This window comes from Salvelinus sp. IW2-2015, linkage group LG4q.1:29 (genome assembly GCF_002910315.2).
Source record: "Salvelinus sp. IW2-2015 linkage group LG4q.1:29, ASM291031v2, whole genome shotgun sequence".
In the NCBI taxonomy this organism is placed as follows: domain Eukaryota; kingdom Metazoa; phylum Chordata; class Actinopteri; order Salmoniformes; family Salmonidae; genus Salvelinus; species Salvelinus sp. IW2-2015.
Window position 1 is genome coordinate 29,003,046 of NC_036842.1, and position 15,542 is coordinate 29,018,587.

General features: G+C 43.7%; 1 protein-coding gene across 1 annotated transcript; it reads right to left on the reverse strand.

Moving 5' to 3' along the window:
- Positions 1-86: 86 nt before the first annotated feature.
- Positions 87-15,412, reverse strand: LOC139024632 (histone H1.0-like). The gene is made up of 2 exons (XM_070439518.1): positions 14,283-15,412; positions 87-430 (listed from the first exon to the last, which is right to left on the reverse strand). The coding sequence occupies exons 1-2, from the start codon at positions 14,524-14,526 to the stop codon at positions 87-89; spliced, it is 588 nt and encodes a 195-aa protein (XP_070295619.1). The 5' UTR covers positions 14,527-15,412.
- Positions 15,413-15,542: the final 130 nt, after the last annotated feature.

Here is a 15,542-nt window from a genome sequence, read left to right on the forward strand (position 1 = left end):
ATTTCCATTGATCATTTTTTTGTGTGATTTTGTTGTCAGCACATTCAACTATGTAAAGAAAAAAGTATTTAATAAGAATATTTCATTCATTCCAGATCTAGGATGTGTATTTTATGTGTTCCCTTTATTTTTTGAGCAGTGTATATATATGTAACGTCTCTGTCCCAGCCCAGCTCAATCAGGAGTTTCTCCTCCTCCTCTTCCAGATGGGTCTTCTGGTCACCGGCTTCACCCCCTCCTCCTTCCGTGCTGTTTATCTTGGAGGCCTTGGTAGCTTTGGGCTTTGCTGACATTAGGTGCCTTGGTGGCCTTGGGCTTTCTTGGGTGCCTTGGGGCTTGGGTTTTTTAGTGGGTTTCGGGCTTTGCGGCGGCTTGTTGGCTTTCTGCTTCTTGGCTTTGGCCTCCTTCTCTGCGGCTTTCTTTGCCCTGGCTGAAAAAAGAGAAAATGGAGAGAGAGAGAGAATGAGTGTTAAGTGAGGAAAGTGGACCACCACAATTACTACACCCCAGCCTCATCCAGAAAAAATTAGAGAAGAGAAACACAAGGTTGAAACAGAATATGGGACCACTAAATACAGCATGAAAGAGAAGAGGAAGCAGACAGCAGAAATCTCTCCACAGGTATCCATTTGCCCTCTCTTTCTTCCTCTCTTCTCTGCCCTATTCCTGAAGGCAGGCCTGATCACATTCCTCCTCTCCCACAGTGTTCAGTGGTTCAGTAATGACACATGGTCGCTGCTTTGTTTTGTTTTCAGACCAAGCAGCCAGCCGGCCAAACCCAAACCTGCTATGTTGACGTCCCTGGTGTCGACATCTGTCTAACTATTCCTGGTTGATTAGCTGTGTGATAATGCTTCATTTGGTATGTGTTTGTAGAAAAGGTTAGTTTGTAATGAAAAGTATTAGTGATTGCGATCCTATACAGTGGGGAGAACAAGTATTTGATACACGACAATTTTGCAGGTTTTCCTACTTACAAAGCATGTAGAGGTCTGTAATTTTTATCATAGGTACACTTCAACTGTGAGAGACGGAATCTAAAACAAAAAATCCAGAAAATCACATTGTATGATTTTTAAGTAATTAATTTCCATTTTATTGCATGACATAAGTATTTGATACATCAGAAAAGCAGAACTGAATATTTGGTACAGAAACCTTAGTTTGCAATTACAGAGATCATACGTTTCCTGTAGTTCTTGACCAGGTTTGCACACACTGCAGCAGGGATTTTGGCCCACTCCTCCATACAGACCTTCTCCAGATCCTTCAGGTTTCGGGGCTGTCGCTGGGCAATACGGACTTTCGGCTCCCTCCAAAGATTTTCTATTGGTTCAGGTCTGGAGACTGGCTAGGCCACTCCAGGACCTTGGAGATGCTTCTTACGGAGCCACTCCTTAGTTGCCCTGGCTGTGTGTTCGGGTCGTTGTCATGCTGGAAGACCCAGCCACGACCCATTTCAATGCTCTTACTGAGGGAAGGAGGTTGTTGGTCAAGATCTCGCATACATGGCCCCATCCATCCTCCCCTCAATACGGTGCAGTCGTCCTGTCCCTTTGCAGAAAAGCATCCCCAAAGAATGATGTTTCCACCTCCATGCTTCACGGTTGGGATGGTGTTCTTTGGGTTGTACTCATCCTTCTATTCCTCCAAACAAGGCGAGTGGAGTTTAGCAAGAAAAAGCTCTATTTTTGTCTCATCAGACCACATGACCTTCTCCCATTCCTCCTCTGGATCATCCAGATGGTCATTGGCAAACTTCAGACGGGCCTGGACATGCGCTGGCTTGAGCAGGGGACCTTGCGTGCGCTGCAGGATTTTAATCCATGACGGCGTAGTGTGTTACTAATGGTTTTCTTTGAGACTGTGGTCCCAGCTCTCTTCAGGTCATTGACCAGGTCCTGCCGTGTAGTTCTGGGCTGATCCCTCACATTCCTCATGATCATTGATGCCCCACGAGGTGAGATCTTGCATGGAGCCCCAGACCGAGGGTGATTGACCGTCATCTTGAACTTCTTCCATTTTCTAATAATTGTGCCAACAGTGTTGCCTTCTCACCAAGCTGCTTGGCTATTGTCCTGTAGCCCATCCCAGCTTGTACAGGTCTACAATTTATCCCTGATGTCCTTACACAGCTCTCTGGTCTTGGCCATTGTGGAGAGGTTGGAGTCTGTTTGATTGAGTGTGTGGACAGGTGTCTTTTATACAGGTAACGAGTTCAAACAGTTGCAGTTAATACAGGTAATGAGTGGAGAACAGGAGGCTTCTTAAAGAAAAACTAACAGGTCTGTGAGAGCCGGAATTCTTACTGGTTGGTAGGTGATCAAAATACTTATGGTCATGCGAATAAAATGCAAATTAATTACTTAAAAATCATACAATGTGATTTTCTGGATTTTTGTTTTAGATTCCGTCTCTCACAGTTGAAGTGTACCTATGATAAAAATGACAGACCTCTACAAGCTTTGTAAGTAGGAAAACCTGCAAAATCGGCAGTGTATCAAATACTTGTTCTCCCCACTGTATGTAATTACCCTCAGACTAGCAGACAGCCACAGGACTGTATGAACAGCGAATATATTGTTTTCTCCCAGTAGACCAGCTCCTGCAGCTATGTTATGGTTCCATGATGACCTAGCTCTAAAATGTAAATGTCAACATCCTCACACACACAGCCAGGCCAGCTAAACACACCACCCAGTAAAATGTCTGTTCTCTCTTGGTCTACTCACCTGATGCTCCTCAAGTGCTGTCAACCAAGGGGGTTATACTACAAAGTCAGTGAAAACTCAAGCTTAAAGAAGGGGAACGATCTTCCATGAAGATACATGGATGTCTGAAGGTAAAAACAAGGAAGCTCCCAACGATCACTGTGGCACCATGAATCACGCCATTTTATCACAAAACTAATACATCTTGTAATTTTGATTCATAATTTGATCTCCATGCAGCACAACCAAATAAAATATCTCTCAGTGGTTCCAGATTCTGCCAATTCAGCCTTTTTTATGATACCTAATTCTAACAGTCCTGAATGGCTTTGGAAAGAACTAGTAGGCTTTGCTCCATGCAGTGGAGAATGCAATACTGTGCATATGAAACGTAAGTTTCATTGTTACAACTGGGCACAGTCATAAATCGTCTTTCACATTTTCTGTATTTTGAACAAATTTATATTTTAATCTTCTTATAATCAAGGGCCTGGGTATGCAGGAAATCAACAAAAATCTTAAATTTTTAAATAATATATTTAATCAGATTGCCAAATAATGCAATATTTTATCTAAACAGCATATTATATCACGGGTGGACTTCGTCCAGGTCATGAGACCTCTGTCACATATGCTCCCTCTCCGGCCTCGAGGTCACCAGGCTGCTCATTATGGCGCACACCTGTCACCATCGTTACGCGCACCTGCGTGTCGTCAGACTCACCTGGACTCCATTCCTTCCCTGATTACCTTCCCTATATATGTCACTCCCTTTGGTTCCTTCCCCAGGTGTCATTGTTTCTGTTTCATGTCTGTGTGCTGTTAATGCTTCTTGTTTTGTATTATGTTCTGTTTATTTATTAAAACACTCACCCCCTGAACTTACTTCCCGACTCTCAGTGCATGTCATTACAGACTGAAGTTGGTTCTGCCAAGAAAACACTTTTAGACCTCTAAGTGCATATCACAGTAAAGCTCTCCCTCATCACTGAATTACTGTAGTGTTAGCCACACATACACGCACATACACCAAGCAGTTACTAAAAACCCATCATCAGCCACACACCACACCGTTACTCACAACTCCATACAGCAGCGAGCCTTTCCACTTTTCCACTATGAAACAAACACGTAAAACGTTCTAACTTTTTATCAGCACAATTCAAGTAAATACTCTCAGTCACAAGACAATTGTATATGTCAACATGCTTTTTAACAAATTGGTCTTCATGATGATTGGTTGATAATAAACTTTAGGGAGAAAACAAAGGGTCTAGATGTCAACAGTTTTAACCGAGAACATGTTGTTGACAGATTGCTAGCTGTGTGGTTTCTAAATGCAAAGAAAATGTTAGTTTTCCTATCTGTATGTGCGGCTTTGGCCTCACTGCAACAGAGGGAAATGACGAGAGGATGGCGAGAGAGAGGGGGATGGGGAAGAGGGAGGTAGAGAGGACGGTAAGGAGAGAAGGGCTGTAAAAAGATACATGAAAAGGGGAAGGGATGGAAAGAGAACACAGTGAACCATCGCTTATCACCCTGTTCCTGTCATGAGTCAGACCAGATGTGTTTGCCATCTATACAAGCACCAAACTTAATTAAGGATCTGCCCCTTTTAATTTTTTTTGCCTGAAATGACATACTCAAATCTAACTGCCTGTAGCTCAGGCCCTGAAGCAAGGATATGCATATTATTGGTACTATTTGAAAGGAAACACTTTGAAGTTTGTGGAAATGTGAAAGGAATGTAGGAGAATATAACACATTAGATCTGGTAAAAGATAATACAAAGAAAAAACCAACCGTTCTTTTGTATTTTTTTGTATCATCATCTTTGAAATGCAAGAGAAAAGCCATACTGTATTATTCCAGCCCAGGTGCAATATACATCTTGGCCACTAGATGGCAGCAGTATATGTGCAAAGTTTTAGATTGATCAAAATGAACCATTGCATGTCTGATCAAAATGTTGTATCAAGACTGCCCAAATGTGCCTAATTTGTTTATTAATAACTTTTTATGTTCAAAATTGTGCACTCTCCTCAAACAATAGCATGGTATTATTTCACTGTAATAGCTACTGTAAATTGGACAGTGCAGTTAGATTAACAAGAATTTAAGCTTTCTGCCAATATCAGATATGTCTATGTCCTGGGAAATTTTCTTGTTTCTTATAACCTCATGCTAATCGCATTAGCCTACGTTAGCTCAACATTCTCGTGGAAGGTACACCGATCCTGATGAAGTTCACATACACACACACACTACTGAACTGGAATGTTTCCTGTTTCCTGTGAGTAATTGTGAGCAATTTTACAGTGCTTAAGGCGTAACTGACTCAGACGTGTTTTTACAACACAATTCTACATGTCGGAACTGTAGAGAAAAGTTTTCTTAAAAATATTTCAGAAAGTTCTGCTGCTCAGTTACTCTCCCTCTCAGGCCAGATAGCATCAGGCAGAGAGGTTTCAAAGAGGAACCCACAAAATATGGCGCTGTACTGTATGGCTGCCGTTTTGTGAGCTCCAACCCAACTTTGTTATTTAAAAAAAGAAAAGTTGCGATTTTTTTATAATTTTTTTATAATATTATTTTCACAAAATGTATCCACTATCATTTCTTATAACCGACAAGAACTTCTGAACATCAGATCGGCATATTTACTTGCCTTAATTCCAGCTTCAACTTCAACTCATATGCTCTGGGCTCTTTCTGTAATTCTGACCCAATTTTCGGAGGTATCCAAAATTAAACACTGGCATTACAGAGGTAAGAGAGGGAGAGTCCTGGCAAGATTAAGGCGAAGGGAAAACCGGCCACCTATTCACTCCATTCTATTGGCCAATGTACAGTCACAGTTGGATGACCTTTGATCGCGGATTTGCTACTGACGGGACTCTTGTAACTGCAATATTCTCTGCTTTTCTGAAACATGGCTTTCGTACAACGTGGCTATCCAACTCAATGGATTCTCCATTCATTGAGCGGACTGGACAGTGGAGTTAGAGAGGGGGAGGGGTTTGCCTTTTCATCAACAACAAAATGGTGACTGACTCGAGCGCAGTGGAAGTCTCGACCCATTGTTCTCCGTCTTGGAATACCTGATGGTCAAATGCCGACCCCTCTACTTCCCGTGGGAGTTTTCAGCTGTTATCGTGACTGTTGTGTACATTACACGACAGGCCAAGAAATATAAAAAGCTGAACCTTAACGAACTGTACGAGGCTATTAACAAGCAGGAAAACTTGCACCCGAAGGCTGCTTTTTTTGTTGCCAGTGATTTTAATTCCGCGTCATTGACACATGATGCCAAACTTCCATCAACAAATCTCTTTCGCTACTAGCGTCGATAAAGTCCTAGACCACTGTTACTCTACCCACAAGCAAGCATACAAGGCCCTCCCTCGTCCCCTATTCGACAAATCAGATCATGACTCCGTACTCCTGGTTCCTGTTTACAGGCAGAAGCTCAAACAGGAAGTACCCTTGACTTGTTGAGAAATGATCATCAGAATCAGAGATTATACTACAGGACTGCTTTGCTGGCGCTGATTGGAATATGTTCCAAGACTCCGGCAATGACATCGACGAGCTAACCACCTTCGTCACTGGCTTCATTGTCACGGTGAAGGGTTACTGCTTCCCCAATCAAAAGCCTTGGATTAACACTGAAGTTGGCGCTAAGCTAAAAGACAGCGCTACCACACACAGGGCTATCGCGGACAACCCTGAGGCTACGGCTGAGGACAGGAATAAGTACAAGAAGTCCTGGTATGACCTCCGCAGAGTAATCAAATGAGCAAAAGGACAATATTGGAATAAGGTGGAATCATATTACAAAGGCTGCGACTCCCGCCGCATGTGGCAAGGGCAGCAGTCCATTACAAATTACAAAGGAAGACCCAGACGTGATCTGCCCAACAATGCTTTTCTACCAGGCAAACTCAATGCATTTTATGCACGCTTCGACAATAACAACACCATACTGTGCTTGAGGGCCGCCACCGACCCAGAGGACTGGGTGATCTCGCTCTCCGAGGCCGACGTGAGTAAGGTTTTTAATCAGGTCAACACTCGCAAGGCCTTGGGGCCGGATGGTATTCGAGGGCAGTTCTTAATTAAGAGTATGCGCAGAACAGCTGGCAGGCATATTCTGTAGTCTGTAATCCCCACACGTCTTAAACTGATCATCATCAATTCTGTTCCCAAGAACTCCCATGCTTCATGCCACAATGACTACCGCCTTGTAGTACTCACATCTGTAATCATGAAGTGCTTTGCAAGGCTGGTTATGACATATCAACTCCATCATCCCAGACACCCTAGATCCACTCAAATTTGCATACCGCACAAACAAATCTATAGATGACGCAATCTCAATTGCACTCCACACTGCCCTCATCCACTTAGATAAGAGGAATACCTATGTGAGAACGCTGTTCATTGACTACAGCTCACCATTGTCCCCTCTAAACTTGTCACCAAACCTAGGACCCTGGGACTGAACACCTCCCTCTGCAAACTGGATCCTGGACTTCCTGACAGGCTGCCCCCAGGTGGTAAGGGTAGGCAACAACACATCTGCCACGCTGACCCTCAACACGGGGGGCCCACAGGGGTCTGTGCTTAGTCCCACCCTGTTCTCCCTGTTAATCCACGACTGTGTGGCCACACACGACACCATCATAAAGTTCTAGGATCCAGTTGCAGAGGGAGGTGTTTAGTCCCAGGGTCCTTAGCTTAGTGATGAGCTTTGTGGGCACTATGGTGTTAAACGCTGAGCTGTAGTCAATGAATAGCATTCTCACATATGTGTTCCTTTTGTGCAGGTGGGAAAGGGAAGTGTGGAGTGCGATTGAGATTGTGTCATCTGTGGATTTCGTTGGCGCGGTATGTGAATTGGAGTGGGTCTAAGGTTTCCGGGATGATGGTGTTCATGTGAGCCATGACCAGCCTTTCAAAGCACTTCATGGCTACCGATGTGAGTGCTACGGGGAGGTAATAATTTAGGCAGGTTACCTTGGGCACAGGGACAATGGTGGTCTGCTTGAAACATGTAGGTATTACAGACTCAGTCAGGGAGAAGTTGAAAATGTCAGTGAAGACACTTGCCAGTTGGTCTGTGCATGCTTTGAGCACACGTCCTGGTAATCCGTCTGGCCCGCGGCTTTGTGAATGTTGACCTGTTTAAAGGTCTTGCCCACATCACTACGGAGAGCGTGATCACACAGTCATCCAGAACAGCTGGTGCTCTCATGCATGCTTCAGTGTTGCTTGCTCGAAGAGAGCATAAAAGGCATTTAGCTTCTGGTAGGCTCACGTCACTGGGCAGCTCGCGGCTGGGTTTTTCTTTGCAGTCCATAATAGTTTTCAAGCCCTGCCACATCCGACGAGAGTCAGAGCTGGTGTAGTAGGATTCAATCTTCGTCCTGTATTGACGCTTTGCCTGTTTGATGGTTCGTCTGAGGGCGTAGCAGGATTTCTTATAGGCGTACAGATTAGTGTCTCACTCCTTAAAATTGACAGCTCTAGCCTTTAGCTCAGTGCGGATGTTACCTGTAATCAATGGCTTCTGGTTGGGATATGTACATACGGTCACTGTGGGGACGACGTAGTTGATGCACTTATTGATGAAGCCGGTGACAAAGGTGATATACTTCTCAATGCCATTGGATGAATCCCGGAACTTTTTCCAGTCTGTGCTAGTAAAACAGTCCTGTAGCATAGAATCCGCGTCATCTGACCACTTAAGTATTGAGCAAGTCACTGGTGCCTCCTGCATTAGCTTGTAATTATTATACAAGGGAGAACATTATATGCATCTCTGTGTGTGGAGTAAAGGTGGTCTAGAGTTTTTTTTCTCTGGTTGCACATGTGACATGCTGGTAGAAATTAGGTAAAACAGATTTAAGTTTGCCTGCATTAAAGTCCCCGGCTCCTAGGAGTGCCGCTTCTGGATGGGCATTTTCTTGTTTGCTTATGGCCTTATACAGCTCGTTGAGTGCAGTCTTAGTGCCAGCTTCGGTTTGTGATGGTAAATAGATGGCTAAGAATAATATAGATGAGAACTCTCTTGGTAGATAGTGTGGTCTACAGCTTATCATGAGGTACTCTACCTCAGGCAAGCAATACTTCAAGACTTTTTTAATATTAGACATCGCGCACCAGCTGTTATTGACAAATAGACACATTCCCCCGCACCTTATCTTACCAGACATAGGTGCTCTGTTCTGCCGATGCACGGAAAACCCAGCCAGCTCTATTTATACATGTCGTCATTCAGCCACGACTCTGTGAAACATAAGATATTACAGTTTTTTATGTCTTAATTGTAGATCATCCAGTATATTTTCCAATGATTGCACATTGGCCAATAATAAGGATGGTAGTGGTATAAGGGCACAAGGCGAGACCCAAACGCAAACACAGGAGGCAGCTGGTTGAGCTCCGATATTTATTATAGCAAAACGGGTAGGCAAAAGGCAGGTTGGGTACAGGCGAGAGTTCATAAACCAGGTCAGAGTCCAAACGGTACAAGATGGTAGGCAGGCTCGAGGTCAGGGCAGGCAGGGGTTCAGTAACCAGGTCAGCGTCCAAATGGTACAAGACAATAGGCAGACTCGAGGTCAGGGGCAGGCAGAGTGGTCAGGCAGGCGGGCTCAGAGTCAGGACAGGCAAGGGTCAAAACCAGGAGGGCGAGAAAAGAGAGAGAAAAAAAGCAGGAGCTGAGACACAAAAACGCTGGTTGACTTGACAAACAAGACGAACTGGCACAGAGAGAAAGTAAACACAAGGATAAATACACCAGGGATAATAAGCGACACCTGGAGGGGGTAGAGATAAGCACAAGGACAGGTGAAACAGATCAGGGTGAGACAGGTGGAGGTTTACTCACTCGCCTACAAATTCTCACAAGGCACCCCGACCTCCGCCCCCTTTTTCTCCGTCCAAATGATGGGCATTTGGGCCTGGTCTCAAGAAAGCAGTATATTCTTTGCGTCAGACTTGTTAAAGAAAACATCTTTGTGCAGTTCGAGGTGTGTAATCTCTGTTCTGATGTCCAGAAGGTAATTTCGGTCATACGAGACGGTAGCAAATTAAATCAAATGTAATTAGTAACATACACATGTTTATCAAATGTTATTGCGGGTGTAGCGAAATGCTTGAGTTTCTAGCTCCAACAGTGCAGTAATATCTAACAAGTAAAATCTATCAATTTCATAACAATACACACAATGCACACAAATCTAAAGTAAAGGAATGGAATTAAGAATATATAAATATTTGTACGAGCGATGTCGGAGCGGCATAGACTAAAATACAGTAGAATAGAATACGGTATATACTGTTGAAGTCGGAAGTTTACATACACCTTAGCCAAACACATTTAAATTCAGTTTTTCACAACTCCTGACATTGAATCCTAGTAAAAATTCCCTGTCTTAGGTCAGTTAGGTTCACCACTTTATTTAAAGAATGTGAAATGTCAGAATAATAGTAGAGAGAATGATTTATTTCAGCTTATATTTCTTTCATCACATTCCCAGTGGGTCAAAAGTTTACATACACTCAATTAATATTTGGTAGCATTGCCTTTAAATTGTTTAACTTTGGTCAAATGTTTCGGGTAGCCTTCCACAAGCTTCCCACAATAAGTTGGGTGAATTTTGGCCCATTCCTCCTGACAGAGCTGGTGTAACAGTCAGGTTTGTAGGCCTCCTTGCTCGCAAACGCTTTTTCAGTTCTGCCCACAAATTTTCTATAGGACTGAGGTCAGGGCTTTGTGATGGCCACTCTAATACCTTGACTTTGTTGTACTTAAGCCATTTTGCCACAACTTTGGAAGTATGCTTGAGGTCATTGTCCATTTGGAAGACCCATTTGCAACCAAGCTTTTAACATCCTGACTGATGTCTTGAGATGCTGCTTCAATATATCCACATAATTTTCATTCCTCATGATGCCATCTATTTTGTGAAGTGCACCAGTCCCTCCTGCAACAAAGCACCCCCACAACATGATGCTGCCACCCCCGTGCTTCATGGTTGGGATGGTGTTCTTTGGCTTGCAAGCCTCCCCCTTTTTCCTCCAAACATAACGATGGTCATTATGGCCAAACAGTTCTATTTTCGTTTCATCAGACCAGAGGACATTTCTCCAAAAAGTACGATCTTTGTCCCCATCTGCAGTTGCAAACCTTAGTCTGGCTTTTTTATGGCGGTTCTGGAGCAGTGGCTTCTTCCTTGCTGAGCGGCCTTTCAGGTTATGTCGATATAGGACTAGTTTTACTGTGGATATAGATACTTTTGTACCCGTTTCCTCCAGCATCTTCACAAGGTCCTTTGCTGTTGTTCTGGGATTGATTTGCACTTTTTCACCAAAGTACGTTCATCTCTAGGAAACAGAACACGTCTCCTTCCTGAGCGGTATGACGGCTGCGTGGTACCATGGTGTTTATACTTGCGTACTATTGTTTCTACAGATGAACGTGGTACCTTCAGGCATTTGGAAATTACTCCCAAGGATAAACCAGACTCTTGGAGGTCTACAATTTTTTGGGCTGATTTCTTTTGATTTTTCCATGATGTCCAGCAAAGAGGCACTGAGTTTAAAGGTAGGCATTGAAATACATCCACAGGTATACCTCCAATTGACTCAAATGATGTCAATTAGCCTATCAGAAGCTTCTAAAGTTGTTTAAAGGCACAGTCAACTTAGTGTATGTACACTTCTGACCCACTGAAATTGTGATACAGTGAATTATAAGTGAAATAATCTGTCTGTAAACAATTGTTGGAAAAATTACTTGTGCCATGCACAAAGTAGATGCCCTAACTGACTTGCCAAAACAATAGTTTGTTAACAAGAAATGTGTGGAGTGGCTGAAAAACGAGTTTTAATGCCTCCAACCTAAGTGTATGTAAACTTCCGACTTCAACTGTACATATGGGATGAATAATGCAAAATATGTTAACATTATTAAAGTGACTAGTGTTCCATTAATAAAGTGGCCAGTCATTTCAAGTCTATCTAGGGCAGCAGCCTCTAAGGTTCTAGTGATGGCTATTTAACAGTCAGATGGCCTTGAGATAGAAGCTGTTTTTCAGTTTCTCGGTCCCAGCTTTGATGCACCTGTACAGACCTCGCCTTCTGGATGATAGCAGTGAACAGGTACTGGCTTGGATGGTTGTTGTCCTTGATGATCTTTTTGGCCGCCCTGTGACATTGGGTGCTGTAGGTGTCCTGGAGGGCAGGTAGTTTGCCCCCAGTGATGCTTAAGGCAGACTGCACCACCCTCTGGAAACCCCTGCGGTTGCAGGCAGTGCAGTTGCGGTACCAGGTGGTGATATAGCCCGACCGGATGCTCTCAATTGTGCATCTGTAAAACTTTGTGAGGGTTTTAGGACCCCGAATTTCTTCAGGGTCCTGAGGTTGCGCCTTCTTCACCACACACTGTCTGTATGGGTGAATAATTTCAGTTTGTCAGTGATGTGTACGCCGAGGAACTTTAAGCTTTCCACCTTCTCCACTGCGGTCCCGTCGATGTGGATAGGGGGTTGCTCCCTCTGCTGTTTCCTGAAGTCCACAATCAGCTCCTTCGTTTTGTTGACATTGTTTGAGAGGTTATTTTCCTGGCACCACACTCCCAGGGCCCTCACCTCCTCCCTGTAGGCTGTCTCGTCATTGTTGGTAATCAGTAGCAACAACATTATGTAGCAGCAACATTATGTACAACATAAGTTATAAACAATGCGAAAAAAATTACAATAATTGCACAGTTGGTTAGGAGCCCGTAAAGCGCCAGCCATCCCCTCCGGTGTCATTACTACAGGGAGGAGGTCAGTGACCTGGCAGTGTGGTGCCGGGTCAACAACTTCTCCCTCAACGTCAGTAAGACCAAGGAGCTGATCGTGAAATACAGGAAACAAAATGACGGGGTTGCAATTGAGGGGGTTGAGAGTGTCAAGTTGCTCAGTGTCCGCATCACTAAGGACTTAAAATGGTTTCTTCACCCTCAGGAGGTTATAAAGGTTTGGCATGGGCCCTCAAATCCTCAAAAAGTTATACAGCTGCATTCACTATTGTGAGCATCTTGACTGGCTGCATCACTGCTTGGTATGCGTTAAATGCTCCAGCCACACCAACAGGTTCCTGAACAGCTTCTATCCCTAAGTCATAACAGCTAACAAAATGGCTAATCAAACTATCTGAATTGACCCTTGTATTTTATATTTGGCACACTCACAGGACTCTACACACTCACGCATACTGACACTCCAACACACATAACATGCAGACATATTTATATTGAATCTACACCCACGCACACACACTCATGTACAAGCATCATATAAACTTCTGCTACTCTGTCCATCATATATCTTGATGCCTAGTCACCTTACCCCTATTCATATCTACCTCTATTCCTCCAGTATACCCTGCACATTGTAAATATGGTACTGGAGTTGACCCTGTATATAGCTTCTTACTTTCTTGTGTTCTTCTTATTTCTTATTTTTATTTATTGTGTGTTTTTTCTAATTTATGTGATTTTTAGTACTTCATTGATATTGATTACTGCATTGTTGGGTTTAGAGTTTGCAAGAAAGACATTTCACTGTACATGTGCACGTGACATTAAAACCTGCAACTTGAACACAGCCGTGTGTCTGTACAGATGTAGGATCTTCATTTGAGCCAGTTTGCTACAGAAGGAAATAATCCTGCAGCAACAGGAAATGTGAATTATTATGTGGATTATAATTAATGGACATCTTTTGTTACGACCGTTGATGGAAGGAGACCAGGGTGCAGCGTCGTAGGCGTACATTTTCTTTAATTTTAAATCTTCCACCAAAAACAATAAACAACTCAACGAACGTAAAGCTAGGAGTGCAACACCTGCAACACACAAAGGCAAGATCCCACAACTGAAGGTGGGAGAAAGGGCTGCCTAAGTATGATCCCCAATCAGAGACAACGATAGACAGCTGCCTCTGATTGGGACCCATACTCGGCCAACAAAGAAATATAAACATAGATTTCCCACCCTAGTCACACCCTGACCTACCCAATAGAGAATTTAAAGGATCCCTAAGGTCAGGGCGTGACATCTTTGTAGGGGTTGATACAGTTTTTGTTAGGGCAAATATTGCCTGAAATGTAAATGTGGAAACAACTAAATTTAGAAAACTTTTAAAAACTCAAGTACACTGCAAGTTTGCATTTCCTGCTGTGCAGGACATTTCTCAGCAACAAAAGAGTGATCAAATTAAGATCCGTCTGTAGCTCATCAGTGTGTGACACATGCAGCTGTGAGCTCTACTAGACCATGTTCGTCTCTGTCAATACCTCAAGGTCAAGGTCTCCACGCATGTTAGTGAACATGCTCTAACAAGGGAAAACTGGGCCAAGTGTTTGGTAAGTTTGTCCCCAAGAGGTTGTAACAGGGATGGCTAGTTGATGGACCGCCATGAATATACAGTCAAGGAGAGAATGAGGACAATAAAAGGAGAAAGGACAAAGAAGAAGAAGAAGAAGAGAAGAAGAACTAAAGGAGTCACCTCTTACCTGCCTCCACCTCCTCTATGGATTTCTTCTTCTTTGGTTTGATCTCCTTCACCTCCGTACCAGCGTCGTCCATCATAACGTCCTTTCTCTCTTCCTCCCACTCTCTCCCATGTTCCATAGGTCCAGCCTGTCTCACCTGTGTCTGGACACCTGTGGTGTCCTGTCCCTCTACACCTCCATCCCAGCCTAGAACACAGCAACAGAGGGCCAGAGACACAGACAAACCCAACAATGCCCCCCTCATCGTCTTACTATACTCAGAAGCAGGACCAGACTAAATCAGCCTACAGCTTAAACCAGACTTGAACCAGATTTACCAAGACCAGCACTGGCAGTGGAACCTGACCCCAGCTCTAGAAAGGAAATAGAAGCTTCCTCAGTTACTCTGCTTGCACCAACAAAACAAATAAAAGTTTGCAGGCCAAATGGCCCAACTCCTGTTTCAGTGAAGCACAAAAAGCCCCAGGCCACCCACAGTCTCTCACACAGACCAGTCAGAACAGTCAGCTAACAGATGACTTGCATTTGCTAGATGAGCAACAACACAGAACATCCAACAACAGTCCTCAGGTGTAGAAGAAGTCTCAGTTGGAGTCAGTCTGTCTTGAAGAGTCTCTGAGAGCTTGAAGAGATGAGTTCTGGTTGGTTCCTTTCAGTAGCCGTGGAGTCTGAATTTTTTTTTGTATAAAACTTTGGTGTGTAGAATGCTTTAGTTTGTAGAAAGCTGCGGTGAAAGGTTTGGTGTGCAGATGTGTACAGAGCGTAGGCCTGTTTGGTGGTGGAGCAGGAAGGAGCTGTGGGCTCAGGGTTTTAAAGCAGCCTCCTGGCAGAGAACGAAGAAAGGAAACACAGATGCATGCAGGAGTCTGGAGTCTCAGCAGCAGTAACACAGCACACCTCCTGGCTCCCGTCTTTCCTCGCCCTCTCACTCCTCCGCAGGCACCCCCTCTCCCTCTCTCCACTCAACATAGGGGAGGAGGTCTTCCACATGTCACATTGCAGGGGAGAGGGGAGAGAGAGAGAGAATAATTTTGAAAAACATTTAGAAAACATTTAAATGCAGAAGTTGACAATAATTAATTTCCAGAGTAAGTACTATACTCTTGCAACAAAAAGACAAATGTGAGTCAGTCTACTGAATCCACCCAGGACCCATTTTTCAATGAGTTCAGAAAAAAGGAAAACATTTTTTTGGAGAGGAAAACTCATTCCATATTTAAGAATGCGCCCAAATCGTGTGGTTGGGAATAAGTGTTTTAG

What these genes read in the sequence shown, in the direction of transcription:
- LOC139024632 (XM_070439518.1), bottom strand. Translation starts at nt 14,526, where the DNA reads ATGAGGGGGGCATTGTTGGGTTTGTCTGTGTCTCTGGCCCTCTGTTGC. An exon ending in CATAGAGGAGGTGGAGGCAG is followed by an intron (nt 431 to 14,282) that starts GTAAGAGGTGAC and finishes CTCTTTTTTCAG; the next exon opens with CCAGGGCAAAGAAAGCCGCA.